This window comes from Macrotis lagotis, chromosome 1, assembly GCF_037893015.1.
Source record: "Macrotis lagotis isolate mMagLag1 chromosome 1, bilby.v1.9.chrom.fasta, whole genome shotgun sequence".
Classification (NCBI taxonomy): Eukaryota; Metazoa; Chordata; class Mammalia; order Peramelemorphia; family Peramelidae; genus Macrotis; species Macrotis lagotis.
This window is the reverse complement of record NC_133658.1, coordinates 431,541,281-431,569,148: the sequence shown is the minus strand read 5'-3', so window position 1 is coordinate 431,569,148 and position 27,868 is coordinate 431,541,281. Positions and strand designations below refer to the sequence as shown.

Genomic DNA, 27,868 nt, shown 5'->3' with positions numbered 1-27,868 from the left:
GCTGAGTGAGATGAGCAGAACCAGAAAAACACTGTACACCCTAACAGCAACATGGGGGTGACGATCAACCTTGATGAACTCACTCATTCCATCAGTGCAACAATCAGGGACAATTTGGGGCTGTCTGCAATGGAGAATACCATCTGTATCCAGAGAAAGAACTGTGGAGTTTGAACAAAGACCAAGGACTATTAATTTTAATTCAGGAAAAGAAAATTGATATCTTATTATCTGATCATGTTATCTCTTATACTTTGTTTCTTCCTTAAGGATATGATTTCTGTCCTATCACATTCAATTTGGATCAATGTATACCATGGAAACAATGTAAAGACTGGCAAATTGCCTTCTGTGGGGGGGTGGGAGGGAAGTAAGATTAGGGGGAAAATTGTAAAAGTCAAAATAAATAAAATCTTTATAATTCAAAAGAAAATTTGTGATCCTAAGAAGCATATGTAAAGTGCTGTGGAAACTTTAAATGCATTGTATAAAGGTGAACTATCATTGTACACAGATCCTAATTGAATCCAACTGTGTGCCTTCCATTGGATTGGACCCTTGAGAAGAGTCATCAAAATATATTTTTTTTAGGTTTTTTTTTTGCAAGGAAAATGGGGTTAAGTGGCTTTCCCAAGGCCACACAGCTAGGTAATTATTAAGTGTCTGAGACCGGATTTGAACCCAGGTACTCCTGACTCCAAGGCTGGTGCCACCTAGCCACCCCATCAAAATATATTTAATATGAGGGTATATTCAGAAAGGTCCTTGTCCTTTGGGGTCATTAAAGAGAAAAGGAACAAGTGAAACCATCTTTAAATGAGCTTCTGTTGTCTCAGAATTTGCCAGAACATTACAGTATATAAATCACTGCCTTTTGCTGGGGTCTGGGAAACTAGCTTTCTACAGAACTCTACAGGGAATAGAATCATAACATTCTATGACTGTATCTTCTATAGGTGGATTTTTCCAACATGGTGCTCACTTGGATAAAAAAGAATTTAAATGGTCTAATTATTAGATTTTTGTTTTTGGAGATGGCTTGGATTGCCCAGAAGTAGTAAGTCACACTTTAGTTTTTGCTACTGTAATAACAGGCTCTGTAATAATTTCTGAGAATACAGAGCTTTGTCATTAACAAGGCCCTTCATGGTTTACAGAAGACTTTAAACAGAACTGTAGCTGGAGAAACAGTGGCCTGGAACACTGGAGATATATATTCTGCTCAGACTCTGCCACTAAACACTAGGTTTCCTAGACCAGGTGCCTTTTCCTCTCTCTCAGATTCTTTCCCACATCTGTCAAATGAAGGGTTGAAAACAGAGTATTAGATTACTTCACAAGGACATGTGACAAAAGGGGACAACTCATGTGTAGGTTCTTTCAGTGGACAGTCTATGACTTTCTGGGGAAGTTACAGTCCTTTTCAGCTTGATCCTCACTCAGGCACTAGAACTCTAAGGTCTCTTCAAGTTTCAACCTGCTGGGGGCAGCTAGGTGGTGTAGTGGATAAAGCACCAGCCCTGGAGTCAGGAGTACCTGGGTTCAAATCTGGTCTCAGACACTTAATAATTACCTAGCTGTGTGGCCTTGGGCAAGCCACTTAACCCCATAACCCTATCTGCCTTGCAAAAAACCTTAAAAAAAAAAAGTTTGAACCTGCTGGTTGCTGCGCCCCCCCCCCCCCAAACATTTGAGTTTTCACTCTAGGATTAAACTGTCATATTCACTATAGTTCAATACCTGCATTTCCTTGTTGTTACAAAAATGAAAGTGAAGTGAATACCTATTAAAAAATGCCAAAATTTTTTTTAAATGGAAAATACAGAATTTTTAATTTATTTTTTTAAAAGCCCAAATTATAGAACATTTCCATCAAATAGAAATATGTGGGAAAAGCCAAAATGGAAAATATAACATTTGTGACCACTAACAAATATTTAGAACTTCAAGTACTGATACAACCAAAGTAAAATCCAAAAATCTGAAGATGGTTACTTATGAAGCTACAAAAAATTGAGAGGAAGATTTAATTTTTTTATTTTTTATTTTTTTAGGTTTTTGCAAGGCAATGAGGTTAAGTGACTTGCCCAAGGCCACACAGCTAGGTAATTATTAAGTGTCTGAGGCCGGATTTGAACTCAGGTACTCCTGACTTCAGGGCTGGTACTTTATACACTGCTCCACCTAGCTGCCCATGGAAGATTTTTTTTTTAAGTGAAATGATACAATTTTTGGTGAACATATATAGACATCAGAGTCAATTTAAAATGACTGAAATTATTTGCTTCAGTTTCTCTGGGACATCAAGTGACATTAAAATGATTACTTAGCTTAAATATTTAAAATTCAGGAAAAGATCAAAACCCAAGTACCTCTTCATTTCCTATCAATTCCATCAGCACAGTAATAAACAGTATTGGCACTAACGAATCAAGTTAACATTTGACATTAAGATATAATCATTAATTTTTAAAAGATGATCTGATCAATTTTGATTTCAGTAATCATACTTATATATTCAATTACTAAAAGCATCCTGCCAACAAAAGCTCTATAAACTGAAAAAGATATTGGGAGAAGTATGCTGGAATATGGATCTTTTACCTAACATCTAGAAAGAAGTGACCTTCCCAAGGTCATACAAGAATAAAAAGTCACAGCCAGAATTAAAATTTTCCTAATTCTTAGTTTTCTGCTTTCTCCACTATATCGTACGGCTTTTCTTCAACACCAGATGTCCTCAACACTGATGACAAAGGCATATAAATTCAGCAGAAGTTAAGCCAAAGTTTAAAAGTGAATAGATCTGCAAGGAGCTCTCTGACAATAAAGTCTCCAGAATCCTTAGCCAGGATAGTCTTGATAGTTTAGTTTCAATCTATTGTGAAATTGTGGATATTTTTTTCTTTTGTGAATATAAGTCAGATGTCTTGAATTTTTGAACACATGTTCTATAATTCAATTTTCTTCTTGAGAGGAATACAATATTTTATATGAAAATTTTTGAGTCAGTTCCAGAGTACTGGAACTCTTCATTCTTACTTTCCAGGGGTCCATGCTAATAGCCCAATGACTCTTAATCAGTAGCAGTGCTTGTCAGTGTTGGTTCGTCCCCTCACCAAAGGAAGGGTTTAAGCCAATAGGATAAAATAAGATTCTTTTACTAGGTCAACATGCATATTGCTTACACAGCAGCATGGAGATCACAGGTTATTAAGCAAACGTAATGGATTTAAAGTGCCTCATTGAGGCATGCAGGTGACCCTGTCTTCAAATTTCAATATTAGTGAAAGAGAAGTCCTGACAGGTCTTAATAGGCTGGAATGGTTTCAACAAGAAGTAACAGATCTATTTGTCTACTTATAATTCAGAAAGGTTCATCAAACAGCAGTTGGATTAAATGACTATAAGGTAAAGAATTTTTCAGCCACACCAATTCTCCAATACCAAACTAAGGCATATAAAAGATTGTGATCTCCATTGCTGGGGGGGGGGGGGGGTGTCACATGACAAAATCACATATCCTTGAAATATTTAATGTAGAAGGGATTAAGACAAATAAAATCCCTAATGGGAAGCAGCAAAATCAAGATAGAAAAATAGAAAAATATTGGCTTATGCATCTGGATACTTGGTCATCCTGGCTGTACCACCTGGCTTGACCTTAAATTGGACTAGATCTCTAAGGTCCCTTTCAGCTCTGACACTCTAATGAATATAGATTGAACTAAAGCTTTTTTAAAAAAATGTGATTTAAAAGTAAAGTAACCATTTTTATTTTCTCTGCCTAAAAATATTTAACTCCTAAATTAAAAAATGCAAGTAAAACAAAAAGAACCCTCCCCAAAACCATTTCTTAGTCTTAAAATGTAAGCCTTAGCAGAAAACAAAAATCCAATGTCCTTACAACTCTCAAGATATGAATCATCTGTTAACCATTCTTTTCATATTTCCCCAGCTAAAAAACACTCCTTTTTCCACTGTCCTTCATATATATACCCTATTCCTTCATCCCTGTCAACCATTTGGAATTCAACAACTACTAATTCTTCAGTGCGAACAAATCTGTGTGTTCTAAAGGACTTCATGTCACCTCTTATATTTAACATTTACCTCAAAAATATCTTTCCTTTCTTAAAATTTACTTGTCCCTTTCTGGACCCTAGAGTAAAAAGACCAATGGGATATAATCACAGTGAGATGTCATTTACTAAAAGAGCTGGCAAATTCAAATACTCTGCTGGTTGGGCTACTTAAGGGACTTCAAAAGACCTGCAATTGCTATAGAATGGTGACAAGAATTATTGTAGTAAGAAAAGTTAAGATCCTCTGCAATGTGCTTATAATTCTGAAGAGAATGGGGCTGATTACTGTAGTCTTTTATTAGAAGGTTTAGTGCAAAGTGTAAATTTAAAGCAATGTAACTATTTTTAAATAACAGACCAGGATTTATATATCTGAATGTGTTGCCCCTTTTCAAAGTAATCATCCTTAGAGAGAGGCACACTCAAGGTTATAATTTTGCCCCTGTTCAAAACACAGAAGCTCAGAGTTGAAAGGGATTTTAAAAGGAATTTTAGAAACCTCTTATGGGTCACTTAGGGCGAATTTAACCAGCTCCAGAAGAAAACCACTCATTATTTTTAGAATCACAGTGTGTTTTGAACCCCAAACTGTACCAACCAGCAGTATCACCTACTTCATTTGCTCTCAATATTTTAAAAATTCCAATCCCTCTTTAAGAATAAAGATCTATTATAAATGAGAATGTTCAAAAGACTAGGAGGTTACCTTTAGATAAGAATTCCAGAAATATTTAAACAACAGTAATAATTTCATTTGGAAGTATACATTTTTGTACACTGTTAAAACAAAACCACAACTTTTTACTTACAGTATACTCATACTTCAAACCTTTGTTTCAAAGGATAACCATTTCAAAATAAGTACAAAATATTTCTCTAAAACTCTGACAACCAATATGATGTCTGATCAGCAAGTGGCTATATCTACATTGGGGACAGTTAATGTTAGGATGGTTTAATTACCTCAGATTATAAGTGATTACACAATAAAGGGAACCCCATCATTTGAAAAGTGTATCTTAGGCAAGTATGGCACAAAGAATTACAGAGTTGGAATCTTATCTTGGAACATGCAGACCAAAACTACCAATTCGGGAATTAATGTGACCATAATACTTAATTCCCTCAGGAAAAGACATGTGGAGCAAAAGCAAGCTAAGACCTGTGTGTTCTCTTGGCCACACCTTTGTCCTGAAATACTCTTCCAAAATGTGTTCAGTTCATGAAAATTACATTAACTACTCAGGTGATTGTGGGAGGGAAGACAAAAGTGACCTACAAACAGAAAAATTTCTGAAAGTTTTTTTGTTACTTTAAAAAAAAATTTTTTTTTATCATCCTCATAAATTGAGTTTGTCAGTCTCTTATGTTCGAGGTAAACAGGATGTCAGTTAGACCAGTGTCTGAATCTGATGGTCAATACAGGAGTTGGTGAAGGCAGATGGAGGTATACTTCTAGTTGTTCTTCAACTGTTTGAATCCAAGTTTCCTCCAAATCTTCTCTAAGGCCACTCTTCCCATGAACAAGGTGATAGTAAAATTGCGTTTGTACCAGTCTCTAGATTTCATCACAAGAAAAAGAACAAGAAACATTATATATTACATATAACAGTAATTTAGGATTAGTATTCTAAGCATTAGAGAAAAAACTCAGAACCAAAACTAAAAAGAACTCAGCTATCCTCTTTTGCTAATTACAATCTCCTTTTACTAAACTGCCCAAAACATTGAATATTTATTACAACTTAATAGGAGAAAGATAATAAAAAATATTTATCATTAATGAGGCCCTTTTTAATCATCTAACATTAGAAAAAATAATTATAGGGAATCACAGAATCTCATAGCTGGAAGTAGCTGCTCTAGAATCCCTAAAAGAATATCCAGCTTCACAGACAAAACCACTGTAACCAAGATCAAAAGAAATGCAGTAAATTGGGAAACAATCTTTATAACTAATGTTTCTGACAAAGGACTCATTTCTAAAATATACAGAGAACTGAGTCACATTTAAAAAAAAAGCCATTCCCCAACTGACAAATAGTCAAAGGATATGCAAAGGCAACTTACAGGTGAGATCAAAGCAGTCCACAGTCATATGAAAAATTGCTGCAAATCATTACTTATTAGAGAAATGCAAATTAAAGCATCTCTGAGATAACACCTCACACCTCTCAGACTGGCCAATATGACCAGAAGGAACATTGTTGAAAGGGATGTGGGAAATCTGGGACACTATTACATTGTTGGTGGAGCTGTGAACTCATTCAACCTTTCTGGAGAGAAATTTGGAACTACACCCAAAGGGCAACAAAAATGTGCATACCCTTTGATCCAGTCTATACCCTGAAGAGATCATGAGGGTAAACACATCACTTGCACAAAAATATTCATAGCAGCCCTGTTTGTGGTGGCAAAGAATTGGAAATCCAGTAAATATCCTTCAATTGGGGAATGACTTAGCAAACTGTGGTTTACGTTTGTCATGGAACACTCTTGTTTTATTAGAAACCAGGAGGGATGGGAAGTCAGGGAAGCCTGGAGGGATTTGCATGAACTGATGCTGAGTGAGATGAGCAGAACCAGAAAAACACTGTACACCCTAACAGCAACATGGGGATGATGATCAACCTTGATGGACTCGCTCATTCCATCAGTGCAACAACCAGGGACAATTTGGGGCTGTCTGCAATGGAGAATACCATCTGTATCCAGAGAAAGAACTGTGGAGTTTGAACAAAGACCAAGGACTATTAGCTTTAATTTAGGAAAAAAACTGATATCTTATTGTCTGATCTTGCTATCTCTTATACTTTATGTTTCTTCCTTAAGGATATGATTTCTCTCTCATCACATTCAATTTGGATCAATGTATACCATGGAAACAATGTAAAGACTGGCAAAATGCCTTCTGCGGGGGGTGGGGGAGAGAAGTAAAATTAGGGGGAAAATTGTAAAACTCAATAAATAAAATCTTTATCATTAAAAAAAAAGAATGTCCATTTCTAGGTGAACACCTCCAATAATGAGGGCTACTTGCGGGGACACTATTTCTTTTTTTTTCTTTTCTTTTTTTTTGGGGGGGGGGTTTTGCAAGGCAAATGGGGTTAAGTGGCTTGCCCAAGGCCACACAGCTAGGCAATTATTAAGTGTCTGAGACTGGATTTGAACCCAGGTACTCCTGACTCCAGGGCCGATGCTTTATCCACTAGGCCACCTAGCTACCCCTACACTATTTCTTACTATGAAGGAAAGATCTTTTAGCCTTTCTTGACTCAGATGCTATCCTGTTGACCATATGAAGTTTGCAGTGCATTAAAGACCCATAACTTTGTCCAATGAACTGTCTGTTTAGCTCTGTATTCTCCATCTTATGCTTCTGCAGTTGATTTTTAAAAAATCCACTTTTAGGGGTGACTAGGTGAACACAGTGGATAGTTAGTACACCAGCCCTGGAGTCAGGAGGACTTGAGTTCAAATCCAGCCTCAGACACTCAATAATTGCCTAGTTGTGTGACCTTGGGCAACTCATTTAACTCCATAACCATGAATAAATAAAAATTTTTAAAAAGCTATTTTTACATTTCATATTTTTCTAACTTTTGCATTTATCTTTATTAAATTTCATTTTATTAGACTTGGTCATTATTCTTCTGAAAACTTTATTAGCTTTCAAAATGAAGCAGGTCCAACAATCCTTGTTTATGCTGATGATGTAAGCTGCATTCCTGACTTGGGTTTCTAGGAAAAAAAGAAACATTGTGGCCCTCTGGAGAAATTCGATGGATTTTCTATACACTTTAGAAAGCTTTCTCAGGGGAAAAAAAGATTCTGGAAGATGAATGACAAGGGGTATGCTGAATAGGCAATGTAGTGCTTGGATAAGCTGGTTGGTGGGGTGGGGGCTGGGGGGCTGCACTATGTGCATCCATAATGCCTGATCCTGGCACCCTATTTACAGAAGCAGCACATTTCATGCTCAAAGGGAAAAAAGACAGGCTCTGCCTCCTCCCCAACAATGGTCAGAAAAGTAATTAAGATTCATTTACCACTGAGGCTGACCTGAGAAAGATTACAGAAATCCTCTGTTCTCATTTACTAGTTCTCAACTTTTTGAGTTCTTCTTTCATTTTAATTGTTTCCCTAAAAGTAATCTTTGAATTGCCTAAATACAAACACTACTAATTCAGTACAAGAACAATCATAGTCTTATTTGCTTAAATAAGACTCAGGAACATGGTGAAATTTGCATTTATCATTACTATAGTCAGTTTCCAGTTCAACTGGTAATGTTCATGCAAAATCCATAACACAAGGCAGGGGTCCCATATTCTGAAAGCTGAGCTACTCAGAGCCAGAATGCTAATAAGTATGTAGGTCATGCCATCACTTTCAGCCAAATGAGCTGATGAGTGAACACAAGACTTCTGTTCTGGAACAGCTTCAGAGTACTTTATCAGCACTTGGGACAGAAGGAGGAAATAATAAATAAGGGCTCAAATACAAAGCAAAGAGATGGTAAACAGATGATGTGATACAACACATTATAAAGCCTTTCATAGTTACTCTGAAAACTTCACAACCACCCATCACACATGGGAACAGTATTTAAATTTCTATCACTTCAGGGGAGGGCCTGGGAACCAACCACAACTTTTAACATTATTTCTATGGAAAAATGTGCTCTGAATTCTAAACAATTGATATGTAAACTTTTGGAATATGGAGTAGTGAAAAGAGCATGGGGTTGAGAAATTGGAAACTTGGGCTCTGCCAGTCACTTAACTATGTGACCCTGGGCAAGAAATTCTCTCTCTAGGGTTTCAATTTTTTCCTCTATAGAATGAAGGATTGGAGAACATGGACTCTAAGGATTCACTTGTTGTGATATTCTATGATCTAAGGTCCCTGCCAGTTTTAACATTCTGAAATTCTGTAAATTTATTTGTGTATGACCATACAAAGGAAAAGCAGTGATTTAATGAATATCAGAATGAAAAGACACTAAGAATTTTGTCTAGGTTTATTTGGAATAAGTCTATCACACATGAGACTATCGTATATGGACTTGTACATCATTTTCATCAGCAGATCTTAAAAAATATAAAATGTGAAATTTTGCAATTGTAGCTAAGACTCCATTGCTAATGTTCCCTCTCGCTTCATGTACATGAGTCATAAGTAGACAGCAGTACAACTTTATTAATAAACTACAGAGACTATGGCCCTGGAGTCAGGAGGACCTGAGTTCAAATCCGGTCTCAGACAATAATTACCTAGCTGCTACGGACTCAAATCAGAAGTTACAGATAGAAATTAAGTACAAAAGCTATCTGTGTGATTAAAAACCTAACCATTTAGAAACACATTTTTGGAATTTTGTATGGTAAAAAATTAAAATATTATTTTCAAGTGAAATCAGAAACAAATCCTGGCTTTGGTCAAGTCACTTCCCATGTAAGGGCCTCTATTTCCTTATTTAAAAGGAATACTCTTAAGATGTTTTCTCATATTTCTCAACCATTAAATAGATTATGAAGGCAAAAAAAAAAAGAAAAAAGAGAACATTAATTAAGAAAGTCAAAGTAAGAATGTTTAAACTGATCATTTCATTTAAAAATTCTAAGAAGTAGGTTGGCAATAGGAATACATGCCTTTTGCATAAAGATGAGATTATTAAGTATAAATAAATTTTAAAAATTATTTTAATTAATTATAAACCATTTGATTTAGTATTCCTCAGTTGCTTTAGAATAAAAAGCAAACACCTACCTGTTATAGTATAAATGCTTCTGAAAATTTTTACTTAAGAATTCCTTGTAAAAATCAGCCATTTCCTCTGCATTTAACGTTATTTTTTTACCTGAAAGTGAATTTAGACATAAAAAAAATAGTACAGATTTAGGGGAAAAAGAGATTTTGCTACTTAATCTGGTGTGTAGAGTTTAGTTTTGCTTTAAGTCATTTAAAGAAAATTGAGAAAAATGTATAACTTCTGATTTATATCTTTCACATAAACATTTTTATTTTTTAAAGACTATGAAATAAGAAATGCAATACCATTATGAGAAAGTAGAGTCACTAGATGAGACTCTTCCCTCCTAGTCTGAATTTGTACATATAATACAGGTTTTTTTTGTATTTTATTAGAAATAACTGATTTTGTCCAAGTACCTCATCAAAACAACGTTTTTTTGGGGGCAAGGCAATGGGGTTAAGTGACTTGCCCAAGGTCACACAGCTAGTTAATTATTAAGTGTCTAAGGACAGATTTGAACTCAGATCCTCCTGAATCCAGGCTGGTGCTCTGTCCACTGTATTACCTAGCTGCCCCAGTTTTTACATTTTTAACCAAAGTTTATTTTATTTAAAAATGCAAAAATCATTCTTAGTTCATGGGTCACAACAAGAGACAGATTTAGGTTGTAGTTTCCCAACCCCTTATCAAAACTCACATAAAAGGTTCTAAAGATAATAATTAAAATGACTATATACTTTTCTATCTTTGATATCTTTTTATTATATCTATCCTCTAGAACTTTACAGAGGCCAAGTGCTGTTGCTGGATAAGGACTTTATTGGTTTGTTTGTGAGGGAGTGGGGGGGGGAGAGAGAGAGAGAGAGAGAGAGAGAGAGAGAGAGAGAGAGAGAGAGAGAGTATATTGAGCTAGTATAGTGAGAAATGACAAGCATAATAAAACTTAAAAAATTACGCCTAGAAAAGTGAATTGGAATTACATCCTGTAAAGTCCAAAATAACAGACAACTTGCATTTTATCTTAAGAGAACATAGGGAGATTTGTTTGGGTTGATTACTTTGATAGGATTTACAGTCAAGATGGCTGCTGGAATGGACATACCTACTCCAGCAAAAACAAAAAAAAAACAACACAAAAAACCCCCCTAAAAATTGCACTAGATCAAATAACCAATGAGAAATTATAGCTTTCTATTCTAGAACTTTACAAAAAGTTGGCCAGTAGCCCATGAGCAACAGAAAGAAGGCTAGTGGCAAGTTGGCACCAGTTCCTACATAAGTAAACAAGTTAGGAATTTCCTAGTCAGATAAAGAGATTGTCCCAAAACACCTATAGATTTCATGGCCCTGTATCTTGAGATATCAAAAATAGAGCATTCTTCAGAGAAAGCTCCATGGAAATTGAAAACATTGTGGACCCTGACCACTTGGAATGTCTGTGACCTGGCAGTTTTCAGCTCAGGCCAGCCCAAGTGCAGGTGGTGAGAAGTCTCTAGTATTCTGTCCTACCAAAGGGCCCTAAAGATTCAGAGCTCTGAACAGAATCCAGGTGACCTAGGCTGACACCAAGCAGCAACCCAAACTGAATCAGGGATCTCTAAACAAAGCCTAATTTCAGAAACTTAGGCTGGAGAGATGAGTAACCTCAAGAAGATAAAGATCACTATACAGATATGACCTGTATGAAAATCCAGAAAAAGAGACTGAGGAGTGGTGAAAAAGACAGGAGAACCAGGAAAGAGCAATGTAACAAAAACCTAGAGAAAAGAGGTTACCAAGGGTAAAAGGATGACTGACAATGTTAAAGGTTGCAAAAACAGTCAAGAAAGAAGACTGGGAAAAGGCCAATAGATTTGGCAATTAAGAGATAACTTTGAAGAAAGCAGTTTCAGTTGAAAAATGAACTTAGAAGTCAGCCTGCAAAGAGCAAAAGAAGGAAGTAGAGGCATCGAGTGCAGATAATCTTTTCAAGGAATTTAGCCACAAAAGTGCGAAAAGATATGCGAAAACAGCTAGCAGTCGTGGACAGATGAAGTAATGGTGTTTTTGAATAAGGGAGAGAAGCATACATCTTTGTTGGAATTAGGGGAAAAAGCCTGAGAGAGAGACTGAAGAATGAAATCACCTATGCAGGCAGAGGGGTTAGCTGAGAGGACATGGGCCACCTCTTCCTGGGAGACAGATTTTTAAGGAAAAGACAGTGACCAAAGGCATCTGAATGATTTGAGATCTGGGGAGCAGTGAGAGCTCATGGTGAATGGTCTTATTTTTTCAGTGCAATATGACACAAAATTGTCAGCTGAGAGAGTAAGAGGAGGGGAAGCTAGGGATGAAAAGATTTAGAAAAGCTGTTGCAGTGAGTTCTTTGTCACTGACAACTTATAGGACCTAATGTATGAAATCACTAATAACAAGATGCAAACACAGCAATTCTGAAGTTTCATCTGATAGCCATCTGAGAAAGAAGTAAAAAGACAAAATGGTAAATGCTAGAGAAGCGGTGGGAAAACAGGAATAATAATGCATTTGAGGTAGTTATGAATTGGTTAAAACTGAAAAACAATTTGAAATTATATTGTTTATATAAACCCTTTGACCCAGCAATCTCACTCCTAAGAGGGAAAAGATCTCATGCACACAAAAAGATTTGTAGCAGTATTTTCTGTAGAGGTAAAGAAGTGGAACTCAAAGTAGATTTCTCTACCAATTGGGGAACAGCTGATCGAACTGTGGTAAATCATTGTGTAATAAATGACACATATAGGAAGAATTTGAAAAAACTTGGGAAGATAAAGATTGAAGAAGAATAAAGTAAGCAGAACCAACAAAATAATTTACATGACAACTAAAATAAAGGAAAATGACATCGAAAGACTTCAGAACTCTGATCAATGCAGCAGCCAATCATGACTTCAAAAATCTGATGATGAAGACTTTGGACTAGAGATGTAGAATGAGGCAACTATATTTAGCTATTTAACTTATATACTTAAAATGTATTTGGAGGAAATAGTGGGAAATGATAGTAACATTTAAAAAAAAGAGCACCAACAAAAAATAATTTTAAAAAAGCCAGAAAAACATCAGAACTCTCATCTATGTGGTACCCTTGCATTCAGAAGATTCAAATATGCTTATCTCCTATCAACAGAGGTGGTAACCTATACCAAGAGAAGATCAAAATGGATACAATATTTAGACATAAAAAACAATATTATAAGCAAATTAGGAGATCAAGGAATAGTTTAACCTGTCAGATCTATGGAAAGGGAAGCAGTTTATGATCAAAGTAGAGATGGAGAACATTATTAAAAACAAACTAGGAGGGGCAGAGCCAAGATGGCATCATGAAGGCAGCATTTCCCGGGAACTCCTTCCCCCCAACCTCCAAAAGAAGAAAGAATGGCTCTAACCAAAATTTAGAGGGGCAGAACCCACAGAAAGACTGAGTGATACACTCTCCCAGTCCAAAATAACTTTAGAAGTTCCACGGGAAAGGTGTGTTTCACCAGGACCGGGGGTTGGGGAAAAAACTGCAGCTGCAGTGCAGTGCAGCCCAGCCAGCCAGAGATTACTGGCAACAGTTTGAAGGGGCCGTGAGAGAACTCTGCTCCACCAGAATGAGTGTGGAGTGAGAAGCTGCAGAATCTGTAGCAAGAATCTGGTGTGCCCCCTATACCACCACAGATGGTAAGGGAAATTTGCAGAGATTTCTCTGCTCTCCCTGGGGTAGGACTCTGCTGTTTGCTTACACTCACATATTGCAGTGTGAGCTGCCATACTGAATAACCAAGCTGAATCTCTCCTTATAGCCCCAAGGCAGAGGGAAGTGGGGGGGGGCATCTACATATCAAAGAACAGGCAAGAGAGCATAAGGAGGAATAAAGGTTCCAGTGGGGTGTCCTCCCCACCAAAAAACAACCCCAAAACCTTGGAAGTGCTGTAAATTAGTCTTGGGCTGAAGAAACGAGTAAAAAATAGAAAAGGAATAATCTCATCATAGAGAATTCCTTTAGTCCCAGGCAAGATCAAAACACATACTCAGATGATGACAAAAGCAAAGCTTCCATATCCAAAACCTCCAAGGGAAATAGAAAATGGGCTCAGACTATGGATGAGCTCAAAAAAGACAATTAAGGGAGGTGGAGGAAAAAGTGGGAGGAGAAATGAGAGTGATGCAGAAAAACCATGAAAACCAAATCAAAAGCTTGGTGAAAGATATACAAAAAAAAAATATGTTAAAAACCAGTTTAAGCCTAATGGAAAAAAGCAAAACAAAAGGCAAATGAGAGAAGAATGCCTAAAGAGCAGAATTGGCCAGCTGGAAAAGGAGATAAAAAAGTTCTCTGAAGAAAATAACTGCTTCAAATGCAAAATGGAACTAAAGGAAGCTGATGACTTTATAAGAAATCAGGAAGAAATAAAACTTCCAAAAAAATAAAAAGCCAAAAGTTAGAAGAAAATGTGAAATATCTCATTGGAAAAATAACCGACCTCAAAAACAGATCCAGAAGAAATAATTTAAAAATTATTGGACTACCTGAAAGTCATGACCAGGAAAAGAGCCTAGACTTTATTTTTCAAGAAATAATATAGTGGCAGCTAGGTGGTGCAGACGATAGAGCACCAGCCCTGGAGTCAGGAGTACCTGAGTTCAAATCTGACCTCAGATACTTAATAATTACCTAGCTGTGTGGCCTTGGGCAAGCCACTTAACCCCATTTGCCTTTCAAATACCTAAAAAAAAAAAAAGAAAAAAGAAAAAAAAAGAATACAGCAAAATTGCCCTGAGAGCCTAGAAACAGAGGGTAAAATAGAAATCAAGAGAATTCACCAGTCACCTCCTGAAAGAGATCCCAAAAGAAAAACTTCCAGGAAAATTATAGCCAAATTCCAAAACTCTCAAATCAAAGAAAAAATTCTAAAAACTGCCAGGAAACAAACAATTGAACTTCCAAGGCTCCCTAGTCAGGATTACACAGGATCTGGCAGCATCTACTTTAAGGGCTCACAGGGATTGGACTATGATATTCCGAAAGACAAAAGATCATGGTTTACAACTGAGAATCAACTACCCAGCAAAACTACCCTCTTTCAGGGAAAAAAAATGGACTTTCAATGAAACAGGGGACTTTCAAACTTTCCTACTGAAACAACCAGAACTGAAAAGAAAGTTTGATCTCCAAGTACAGGACTCTGGTGAACCATAGAGGGAGTGGAAGAGAAGGACTAACTATGAGGAACTTGATGATGTTGAACTGTTTGTATTCCTGCATGGGAAGAAGATATTGATAACTCATAAGAACTTTCTCACTTATAAGAGCTGTTAGAAGGAGCATATATTGATAGGACATAGGAAGGAGCAGAATATAATGGTATGATGTGGTAAAGAGATGGAGTCAATGGGTGATAAAAGAAAGTACTGGGAGTAAGGAAAAGGAAATGAAGAAGCAGCTAAGAAATTTCATAAGAGTCAAGAAAGAGAGTCAAGAAGAGCCAAGGAAAAAGCTTTTTCAATGGAGTGGAAAGGAGGAAGGCAAGGGGGAATGAGTGACCCTTCATTCTCATCAGAAATGGCTCAGGGAGGAAATGACATACACACTTAATCGGGTGAGGAAATATATCTTGCCCTGGAGAAGGATGGGAGGAAAGGGGCACGATGAGGGGGAATAGGGGGAGGGAAAGGGGGAATAGGTGACAGAGGAGAGGAAAGATTGAGGGAGAGGGTACTCAAGATTCAACACACTTTTGGACAGGGCCAGGATGAAAGGAGAGAGAGAGAATAGAATAAATGAGAGTGGGGAGAAATAGAGTGGAGGTACAGCTAGTAAAAGCAACTGTGGGAAAAATATTGAAGCAACTTCTCTGGTGGACTTATGATAAAGAAAGCAATTCACCCCAGAGACAGAGCCATTGGAATATGAACACAGACTGAAGTACAATTTTCTCTCTCTCTCTCTCTCTCTCTCTCTATTCTTGAGGTTTCGCATCTTCTTGGGGGGGGTTATGTTTATTCTTATGTTTAGTCATACAACACATTCAATTTAAATCAATGTATAGCATGGAAACAATGTACAGGCTATCAGACAGCATTCGGGGGGGGAGGGAGGGGGGAAATTGGAGAATTTAGAACCTTGCAAAAAATGATGGGTATATATTACTATTGTATATAATTGGAAAACAAAAAAAAGTTAAAATATTAAAAAAAACACTAGATAATTTCAATTACATTAAATTAAAAACCTTTTGCACAGTCAAAACCACTATAATCAAGACCAAAAGAAATATAGTAAATTGGGAAACAATTTTTACAACTAATACTCCTGACAAAGGACTCATTTCTAAAATATACAGCAAACTGAGTCAAATTTTTAAAAAAGCAAGCCATTCCAACTGACAAATGGTCAAAGGATATGCAAAGGCAATTTACAGCTGAGGAAATCAAAGTAATCCATAGTTATATGAAAAATTGCTCCAAATCACTTACTTATTAGAGAAATGCAAATTAAATGCAAGAGGTACCACCTGGCCAATATGACCAGAAAGGACAATGAACAATGTTAGAAAGGATGTGGGAAAGCTGGGATACTAATACATTGTTGGTGGAGCTGTGAACTCATCCAACCTTTCTGGAGAGCAATTTGGAATTACTCTCAAAGGGCAACAAAAATGTGCATACCCTTTGATCCAGCACACTACTGGGTCTATACCCTGAAGAGATGATGAAAAAGGGTAAAAACATCTTTTGTACAAAAATATTCATAGCAGTCCTGTTTGTGGTGGCAAAGAATTGGAAACTGAGTGAATGTCCATCAATTGGGGAAGGGCTTAATAAACTGTGGTATATATATGTGATGGACCACTATTGTTCTATTATTAGAAACCAGGAGGGATGGGAATTCAGGGAAGCCTGGAAGGATATGCATGAACTGCATCAGTTCATGAGCAGATGATCAGTTCATTGGTTCATGAGTGAGATGAGCAGAACTAGAAGAACATTGTATACCCTACCAGCAACATGGGGGTGATGATCAACCTTGATGGACTCGCTCATTCCACCAGGGCAAAAATCAGATACAATTTTGGGGTGTCTGTGATAGAGAATACCATCTGTATCCAGAGAAAGAATTGTGGAGTTTAAACAAAGACTATTACCTTGACAAAGATTATTACCTTTAATTTAAAAAAAAACCATTATCTTATTATGTAATTTTGCTATCTCTTATACTTTTTTTTCTTAAGGACATGTTTTCTCTTTCATCACATTCAACTTAGATCAATGTATACCATGGAAATAATGTAAAGACTAACACTGCCTTCTGAGGGGGTGGGGGGAGGGAAGCAAGATTAGGGGGAAAAAATGTAAAATTCATAATAAATAAATAAATTTAAAAAAAAACAAGCTGAGGTGGTGGATTTCCAGGGCCGAATGAGACATATGTTGGTTTGTTTTGCTTAGTTGGTATGTTTTGCTCAGTTGTACTTCATTGATCATGGCTGAGAAACAGGGAGTATCAATGAAAATTTACAGCGATGTCTATTAAGGTATCATTAAACATTAAAAATAAAAAATAAAATAAAGGGTATAGCACTTTCAACAGAAAAACTTTGAGCAAGGGGGCAACTAGGTGATGCAGCAAATACAGTACTGGTCGTCAGGAGGACCTGAGTTCAAATCTAACCTCAGTCACATACTAATTACCTAGCTGTGTGACCCTGGGCAAGTCACTTAATCCCATTGCCTTGCAAAAGCCTAAAAAAAAACCCCCAACACTTTGGGCAAGTCACACTGACTTCAGTCTCTTCAGCTGTAAAAAATGTGGGTGTTAGATTAATTGGTCTTTGAAGTGCTTTTTGATTCCAAATCTATGAGCATCACAATTATGTTTATGTGACTGTGAATTGTGAAAGACCCTTGTCTCAGGTTTCAAGACTGTGGATGATCTAACAATCTAACAGTTTAGACCTATGAAAATGCCTATTACTTTTAATCAAAGTTGACCTGAATACATGAAATGACCTAAAAGAGTTTAGTTAGGCAATATGTGATCAGAAAACATCATGTATTGAGAGAAAAGAATAGCCTATTGCTCTAACATCACCATAATGTTAAAATAACTTTAAGAAAGACCTCCAGGAATATCATCTGTATCCAGAGAAAGAGCTGTGGAGTTTGAACAAAGACCAAGGACTATTAACTTTAATTTAGGGAAAAAACCTGATATCTTATTGTCTGATCTTGTTATCTCTTATACTTTATGTTTCTTCCTTAAGTATGATTTCTCTCTCATCACATACAATTTGCATCAATGTATACCATGGAAACTATGTAAAGAATGGCAAATTACCTTCTGTAGGGGGGTGGGGGAGGGAAGTAAGATTAGGGGAAAAATTGTAAAACTCAAAATAAATAAAATCTTCATAACTGAAAAAAAAGATTCCTTCCAAGAGAAAGAAAGAAAGAAAGAAAGAAAGAAAGAAAGAAAGACAGACAGACAGACAGACAGACAGACAGACAGACAGACAAAAAGACCTCCAGGATGTTGAGTTTATGGGAAGACAATGTCAAAAGTTACACAGAAAATTTGGATAGATTACATTCTGAATCATCTGAAGGAAAGGCATAGAAATTTTTAAGCATCCTTGTAAGCATCCTAAAAGTGCCCTCCTAAAAATGGAAATCACAAATAAATTGCATATTAGTACTATTTTGAACTTGGGAGTTAGGAAAATCTGCATTTAAATCTTACCTCATTTACTAACTGGGGGACCCTGGGCAAGTCAATTGACTTCTTGAGGCCTTAGTAAATTAGAAATAATAGCTATAGCACTTAGCTAAGAGGACTGTTTTAAGGATCCCGGTGTGTTGTTAAGAGGTTTTGCAAACTTTAAAACAAAATACATTATTATTAAAATGACATCCTTAGAATAGAAAAAAGACTGTGAACTAACCTGTTTCATCTTTCAATCCCAGACCTCTAGCTTTTAATCTTGAGTGAATAAATTCTTCTTTTTCCTAAAAGATGATGATCGTCATTTTTTGAAATTGTAGGACATTTGTCTTGAAAAAATCATTTTAATACTAACTCTAATTTTTCTTTCTAGACATACTTCCCTCTACTTACTTTTATGCACTGTTACTGGGTCAGGTGTGCCAGCACCTGAGGGTCATACTCCAGGTGGGCCTAGAGTTAAAACCAGAATGGATGACTAATCATTCTCCTCTGTTCTCCTATTCTCACCTACCTCACACCATTGAACAAATCATCCCTCATACTAAAGGTCCTTCCTCCTTATCTCCTCCTGGTGAAATCCTACTCTTTTACCTCAAGATGCTGCTTGGATACAACTCTATTATCTTGAAAAAAGGAATTCTTTCCTTCCCAATCTCTCTCTGGTTCTTCTGTCCCATGCATTTATCACATTCTAACTTACAGTATAATTACTGATGTATATGTCCTATTCTTTTACTATATACTTTTAAGATCTTTAATATCAGATTTCAGTTTTTTCATTTTTTTTTGTATCCAGAGTGTTTAACATAGGGTAAATGTCTATGAACAGCATGACACCAGCCCAAAGCTAAGTCTGTATCTGGCAGTATCATTCACTACCTTCTATTTTCATAATTGCATTTCTTGTATAAATATTAATTTGTACTTGGTAATATGATGTAGATATTTGGAAATCTTCAAATAATTACCATACTGGGTTGCTAATTACTGGTTATTACTCATGTCATCCTGTCCTAATTCTTTTTCCCCCATCTTTTCATTCTTTGTTTCATTTTTCATGCCCCCAAAGAGAATATAGCACTCAGAAATCTAAGAATTTCCTGTTTATCTCCTTTTATATTACTAAAACTCATTCAGTTTCATAAGCATTTATTAATAGGGATAGGGAACACGGGAAATTCTAAAATGAACTTCTGTTGTATAAAACTTATAAACTCACAGAATAGGATAAAAAAATACATATTTTAACAGTTCACCAGAATGGATACAAATATCACACACACACACACACACACACACACACACACACACACACACACACACCACAAGTTTAAATATGAAAATTTATATTTCTTTTTAATTGTGTATAAAATGTTTTGGTAAGAAATTTAAAATATTAGAAATGGATTCATTTACACTAAAACAATATATATAATGTGTGCATACAATTTCAAGACTATAATACAGTAATAATGCCACTTTTCAAACTTTTTACACAGTGAAATGAGATTTTAAAAATGTAATCTACCAGTAATCAAAGAAACAAAAGTATATTTAGCACCACCAAGTGGTCAACGACCTAACTTTATTTTGTTAAAATTTAGGCTCACCTTACTAAACATCTGATTCTGGTTTGCCCAATATTGTTGGTTCCATTCTTGTGTTTCTTGTCTTAATTTCCTAAGCTGCTGTTCCAAAGGAGATTCATTTTCAGGGATGTAAAATTTGATTGGTCGAAGGTTTGAATATCTATCTGGGGGTCCAATCCAATCATTGCAAGATTTTCTGGGTGGACAGAATCGTGACACCTTTAAGAAAAAGAAAAAGAAAATTAATACACAACTATAGTATATCAACAATGATTTAAGTTTAACAAACAAACTGGGTTCATCAAACTCCCTCATTAATTTTCTTCTTCAGCCTTAGTGGACATAAGCAAGGTGCAGAATACTACTTATAACTGTCTATAGGCAAGGAGTGGCATAAAAGATATTATTTAGAACATATATGACTATAAAAAGGAACAAATTGGTCATATACAAGGTCATATAAGAAGATGAGGATCTGAAATGGTACACAGTTACTCACTAAATATTAAAAGAGCAAAAGGAAGTTATTCAGAACACTGGGTAAATCCTCTATGAAAGTACAGATAAGAACTGCACAAAGTGGGGCAGCTAGGTGGCACAGTAGATAAAGCACCAGCCCTAGAGTCAGGAGTACCTGAGTGCAAATCCAGTCTCAGACACTTAGTAATTACCTAGCTGTGTGGCCTTGGGCAAGCCACTTAACCCCATTACCTTGCAAAAACTTAAAAAAAAAAGAATTGCATAAAGAAAAGACATAAGGAATACACACACAAATGAAATTATGAAGCTGAATTTTATTTTAAAGCATAGATAAGAGCTGCATAGAATGAGATGACATGGTAGAAGTAGAACTAACATGAAGAAATAATCATCACTGTCATTATCATCATAACTTTTATATAACATCTGCTTTGTGCTTTACAATCATTATCTCATTTGATCAAGACAGCTCCGGGAGTTAAGTACCATTTCTCTTCCCATTTTAGAGTTGAGGAAACTGAGGCTGATAAGAGATTAAATGACTTGCTCAGCATCACACAGATAGGAAGTATGTAAAACTGGATTTGAACTCAATTTTTCCAGCCTCCATGCAAGGCACTCCATTCACTCTGCCATCTAGTGGCCCTGGATGAAATTGCTGATTCATCAAACTACCAATTAGGAGAAAAAGTAGAGCAACAGAGAAAAAGTAAGCATGTATGAGACAACTCCCTCTTGGTTTCTCAACTATTCAATCAATTTCCAAATTTTCCTTGTTTTTTCCCCCTCGACAGCACCTCTCTCATCTGACAGATTCTCCATATCGACACAACTACCCTAGTTTGTCACTTAACACTTCTAACAAGTTATGGTATCTTGAATAGCTGCTCCAAGTTCCTTTACATTCCAATCAATCTCTCACAAAACTGTCTTTATCACCATCACTTCCAAATCTTCAATAATTTCCACTGGCTTTTATAATCTCTATACACAAATATGGACAAAAGTTATAGAGAAGCTCATTTTTCTCCAACAAAGATAAACAACAATAAAGAGTGTCTAAGGGAAGAATTCTTTAAAAGGCAGCTGACTAAAGAATAGGAGGGGAAGGTAGCAAGCAGGAATAGAATAGAGGAATGAGGAGGGGTTGTTTCAGAATATGAGTGAAAAGATATACATAAACCAAATATATATATATATATATATATATATATATATATATATATATATATATATAGACACACACACACACACACACACATACATACACACACACATATATATGAATGTTTGTATCTTATATCTAGGTGGGATTACATGCAGAGACATATAAAATCTCTATGGGTGTGTATGTGAATATATATGTATAAATGTACATATATGTCTATGTATCTGTGTGTCTATATGTGGCTGGTTGGTTGATTCTTGTCCTTCATTATCAAAAAAAGACCAAAAATGACATCATTATGTTTAAGACAAATTGCAGTGAGTCTGACTGTGGGTGATCAGACCAATCCAAGCTCGGAATGCTCTACTACAGGTTGGGCACAAATGGTCCATGTGAACACCTGGGGTGGGTCCTCTAAATTTATGGATATCACGTTTCCTTTGAGCTTCTTCAATTCTGCTTTCCTCATAGAGTGCAGCCCCCTCACTGATGAGGGCATGCCATGCTGGGTTGGTCCTGTGCCAGTGTCTACCATGCTGTACAATCAATTCTAAAGTTCTTCAATGAGGCCTTCAGGGTGTCTTAATATCACTTCTTCTGACCCTCTTGTAAGTGCTTGCCCTGTGTGAGCTCTCCATAAAATAGGGTGTTTTTTTTGGCAAGCATACATTTGGCATTCTAACAATGTATGCAGCCCATTGTAGTTGCACTCTCTGTAGTAATGTGGGAATGTTGAGGCAGTTTAGCTCAAGAAAGGACTTCAGTGTCTGTTATCTTCTCCCGCCAGGTGATCTTCAGAATCTTCCTAAGTCAATTTAAATGGAAGACATTCAATTTCCAGACATGGTACTGGTAGACTGTCCAGGTTTCACAGGCATATAGCAGTGAGATCAGCACAAGGGCTCTGAAGACCTTCAGTTTGACAGTCTAATATCTCTTCTAATACTTTTGAAGTCTCCCAAATACTGAGCTATCTCTGTCAATTCCTGTGTCAACCTTGTTGTTGATGTTGGAAAGGACACTGTCAAGGTAAGTGAACTTGTCCACAGTCCTCAAAACTTCATTTGCAATAATTGATGGTTAAACACACGATGTTGAGGGGCTGGATGATAGAGCCCTGTGTTTTCTTGTATTCTTTGTTAAATAAAATTGGCACAAGCAGCAGAGAAATGATCCATATTTTGTTGCATCTCAGCTTCTGATGCTGCATTGAGGGCACATTCATCTGCAAACAGAAGATCATGCACCAACACTCTCTCTACTTTGGGTTTGGCTTGAAGCCTTTTCAAGTTGAAGAATTTGCCATCAGTGCTGTAGCTGACCTTGAGGTCATGTTCATCCTCAGTGAAGGCATTTGATAACTTGACTGAAAACATGCTAAAAACATGGGAGCAAGGACACACCCTTGTTTTACTCCATTGGTGACTGGGAAATCTTGAGAGCACCGTCCACCATCCAGAACCTGGGCATGCATGCTATCATGGAACTGACGTATAATACTAATGAACTTCAGGCAACCAAATTTTGACATAATTTTCCATAAATCCTCACGACTGACAGTATCAAAGGCCTTGGTCATATCTACAATGTTGTATACAGACCTCTGCTCTGTTCCTAGCATTTTTCCTGGAGTTGTTGGGCAGCAAACACCATATTCACTATTCCTTGACTCTTTCTGAAGCCACACTGGCTCTCAGGGAGGTGACCATCTTCTAGGTGAAGGATCAGCTTATTGAGCATTCTGCTGGTCATTACCAGCAATGTCCTGTGATTATCACAGGACAATCTATTCCCTTTATCTTTATAGAGATGGACAATGGAGGCATCCTTGAATTCTTGGGAGATTCTTCATGCCATAGAAGCTGGGAAATTTCAGTCAGTTTTTAGATGAGCAATGGATCTCCCACTTTGTAGATCTCAACTGGAATGGAATCAGTACCAGGTGCTTTGCCACTTGAAAGGAACCTAATGGCGTTCAAAACCTCTTCTTCAGTTAGAACTTCAGCTAGGAACAGAATGACTTCAACTTGAATTAAGTGATCAATGACCTCTGTATTGATGGTCTGTTAAAAATACCATGGATGGGGTGGCTAGGTGGCACAGTAGATAGAGCACCGGCCCTGCTTGCAAAAAACAAACAAACAAACCACCAAGGAAGCCTTCAGCCTTGTCTCTCTAAGATCATGTCCCTATTGTTAATCAATGTGGATCCATCAGCACTGAGGAGTTGAGATATGTCTTTGGCCCAGGAGCAGTCTTCGGGGCATCATAAAAGCATTTTTGTCTGTTATTGTCTGCATAAAACTGATTTTCATCTGCCTATATATGTATAAATATTTATACACACACACACACATCTATGGATGTGTGTGTCTCTCTATATATTTATGTCTTTGTATATATCCATACTTCATTGAAGCTGTCCTGTGGGAAGTGGGAGAGAAAAAAAGTGCACAGTAGAGAACAGAAGAAAACTTACAAAGAAGCAAAGAAAGGATGAACAATTTTGAAGACAGTACAGTATTATGTTTCCTTGAAATTGAAATTTACTGTTTTATATTATGAATCCTGTCATGTTTTGTAGTGCACACATCAATTTTTATTTTGAAAAATAAAAATTGGTTTTAAAAAAACAACATTAAAGTTATTTCATCAAGCCTAGGGTGACACAAAAAAGATATCCAAAAATCTGTGAGTATTCAGTGAGATTTCACCAGGGGAACCAAAATAAGCACTGGTAAAGGATGGAAAAGCTTCCAGCTCTTATAAAAAAGGTTCCAGCTCTTATAAAAAAAGCAAGTGGGTCTGAGCAAACTAGCTAATAGAAAAAGCAAACCGCCATTACGGTTGACTACTGGATCATAATTTTTTTTAATCATGGCAATCTATGAAATAAAGATAAATGGTACTCTATTGCTTCTACAATGACAGTCAAGAAAAGGGGCAGAGGGTGCTAAATGAATCAAGCCCCCATAATTTATTGGGTAGGTTTATAGCACAGATTGCTTTTATATATATATATATATATATATATATATATATATATATATATGTTATTAGATGGTCTCCCAATTTTCAAAATCTGTAGCTCTGTTACAGAAAGCTTCCATATGTGCAAAATATCTATAGCATCAGTTTTTTGCTGTAGTTAACATGAGAAGCAAAGTAGGTGCCTACCAACTGGGAAACTGCAAAATAAATTGTGATATATGAATATAATGAAATAATATTTTACTGTAAGAAAGGTCAAATATGATGAATTCAGCAAAATTTTATAAGACTTATATGAACTTATAAAGTTACCCTAAGCAGAACCAGGAGGATAATTTATATGTTAAGCACAATAATAAAAAGGAAACAACACTGAGGGCTTCAGAACATTGTGTCCAATCTTGATTTCATAGAAAAGTATGCCTCCTGCTTCCTGCAGACAGATGGTCAACTACAGATGCAGAGTGATACATACAATTTATTGACATAGCTAATGAGTTAATGGGCTTTGGTAGAGTACTTCTGTATTACAAGTAAGCATTCTATGGAGAGGGAAAAGTCACTGAAAAGTGTTACTTTTTTAAAAAGAGAGAAAATCAATAAAATATCTAAAGGGAGTATGAATGGTAGAATAGGAATAACTCTACCCTCCCATTTTCAAATTGATCATCTGCCCACTATTATTTAGTAACCTAAAGAGGGATTACTCTTTCACCTGAGAAATAACCCTTCAAATATTTGTAGAATACCCTCATTTATTCTCCCCCCCCTCTTTATTACTCAAGTCAATTCCTCATCAAAAAAAAAAATCCTACCAGTTTCTAGATCATTTTCTTTACTTTTCCAAGGAATAAAGTTCTTGGGTCAATTTTTTTCTGTTTCACAACAACTATACCATATGAAAATTATATATATATATATATATATACATATATATATATATATATATACACACACATATACATATATATATATATATATGTTAATGGGCCTGCAAACATTCTATCAATGCAACAATGTCTCCAAAGAATTAAAAAATGAGTATTATACAAAGATGTGGAGTGGTGCTTGATGGAAAGGGCAGGAATACAGAAAGATAGGTGAAAAGATATTAAGAAAATGCATGATAAGAAGACATATTGGTAACATGGTGAGAAATGATAGGTGGATCACTAGAGCACTTCACTTTTACCTTTACAATGTCAGGGAAAATGAAGGCTTCTTTTATAAACTCAGTGGATCAAAAAAATAAATAAAATAATAAATTGAGTGGATCTACTTTGGCAAAATTATGGAAGAACCCAGGGAATGTTCACAAATTAAGAAGATAACAGATTCATTTAAACATCTGAGTCTGTGAGCTGAAAAATATTACTATGACCATTGGCTTCATTTTAAAAGGCAGTATCAAGAAAATGAAAAATAATTTGCACTGGTCAGATTACATCCAGAATATTGTATTCTAGATGTTATATTTTAGAAAAGACAGGGGCGGCTAGGTAGCATAGAGGATAGAACACGGGCCCTGGAGTCAGGAGTACCTGGGTTCAAATCCGGCCTCAGACACTTAAATAATTACCTAGCAGTGTGGCCTTGGGCAAGCCACTGAACCCCATTGCCTAGAAAAATCTCAAAAAAAAAAAAAAAAAGACAGTTAAGCCATTGAAAGCCTGTGTGACCTTGGGCACTTACTCTCTCCTGGCTTCTCTATTTCCTTATCTGTAAAATAAGGAGATATGGCTAGGTGACTTCAAGGTCCTTTCCAACTCTGAAAGAGGAGACAATTAAGATCATGGAATTAGGAGTTGGTTAGTCTGGAGGAGAGATGTCTTGGGGGTGGGGTGGAGGGAAGAATAAAGGGTTATTTCTCTCAGGTAGAAGAAGGATTGGAATTGTTGTGTCTGGTCCAGGAGGGCAGAATGAGAGGCAATTTAGGTGCAGGAAGCAGACAGATGGGAAATGGCTGAAATAGTTACAAGTATGATGGAGAAGCAAACTGTTGGGAAGAGGGCTAGGAGAATATACGATCATGAGAAAACAAAGAATATCAAGCAAATAGTATTGAATAATACTATCAAAACCTGAAGAGAGATCAAGGAGGATGGGGACTTTGAAATGACCACAAGATTTAGAAGTTCAGAAATCACCAATAAACTTTTAAAATAACAGTTTCAGTAGATTGCTGAGATTAGAAATCAGATTATTAAGTTTTAGAGTGGGTGGTGAGATAATAGTGGCATTAAGCATAGATATTTTTGCTTTTCTGCCATAGCATGAAAGTAAATTAGAAAAATGAATCTTCAAATATGTGGCCCAAAAAAAGCCACTGTATCTGCCTACCTCCCTCACCACATAATTGCAAATGTCTGAAAAGTAATATTCCAAATAAAAATAATACTGCATAGCCTGTTTTATTCAGAGATTCCAAAATTTCATTAATATCAATTGAACAATAAGTTATGCCACTTTAACATGCAGTTACACAGCTGGGAGGAAATATAAATAGCATTCTTTAGTTAGCATTTCAATGCTGAAAATTGAAATGGTATAGTTATATAAGGCCATATCTACATTATACCGAGACAATAAAATGGGAGTTGAGGGAGCAGTGGACAGTAAATTTGTGAACTTATTTTCTTTTTTGCAAGGCAATGGGGTTAAGTGGTTTGCCCAAGGCCACAGGGCTAGGTAATTATTAAGTGTCTGAGGTCGGATTTGAATTCAGGTACTCCTGACTCCAGGGCTGGTGCTCTATCCACTGTACCACCTAGCCACCCCTGAACTTATTTTCAATAGTGAAATTCTTCCCCTTATGTAACAAGCATGATTCCTTCAGGAAACTGATAAGTTATACTCTTACAGACTAATGTTTCTAAAGGCTATTCAGTTACTTTGTAATTAAGAGTTCTTGCTCTGAAGAGGTCCAAGTTTGAAAGAGGACTAGTGTAATCAGTAGAGATCTATCACACCATAAACTAGAATTATAATGCAAGGTAAACAATCTTTTAAAGATTGTTTATAACATTAGGATGTTAATTAGCTATAACATTAGGATGTAATAA

At 36.3% G+C, this 27,868-nt stretch overlaps 1 protein-coding gene across 1 annotated transcript in view; it reads right to left on the bottom strand.

Moving 5' to 3' along the window:
* Positions 1–2,025: 2,025 nt before the first annotated feature.
* COA8 (cytochrome c oxidase assembly factor 8) overlaps positions 2,026–27,868 on the bottom strand; it is a 28,830-nt gene continuing 2,987 nt past the window's right edge. Inside the window, exons 2-5 of the mRNA XM_074213186.1 lie at positions 20,189–20,386; positions 18,796–18,859; positions 9,858–9,948; positions 2,026–5,643 (exon numbers count right to left, since the gene is read on the bottom strand). Coding sequence (XP_074069287.1) covers positions 5,541–5,643; positions 9,858–9,948; positions 18,796–18,859; positions 20,189–20,386 — 456 coding nt within the window. The 3' untranslated portion in view covers positions 2,026–5,540. The remainder of the gene's footprint in view (positions 5,644–9,857; positions 9,949–18,795; positions 18,860–20,188; positions 20,387–27,868) is intronic.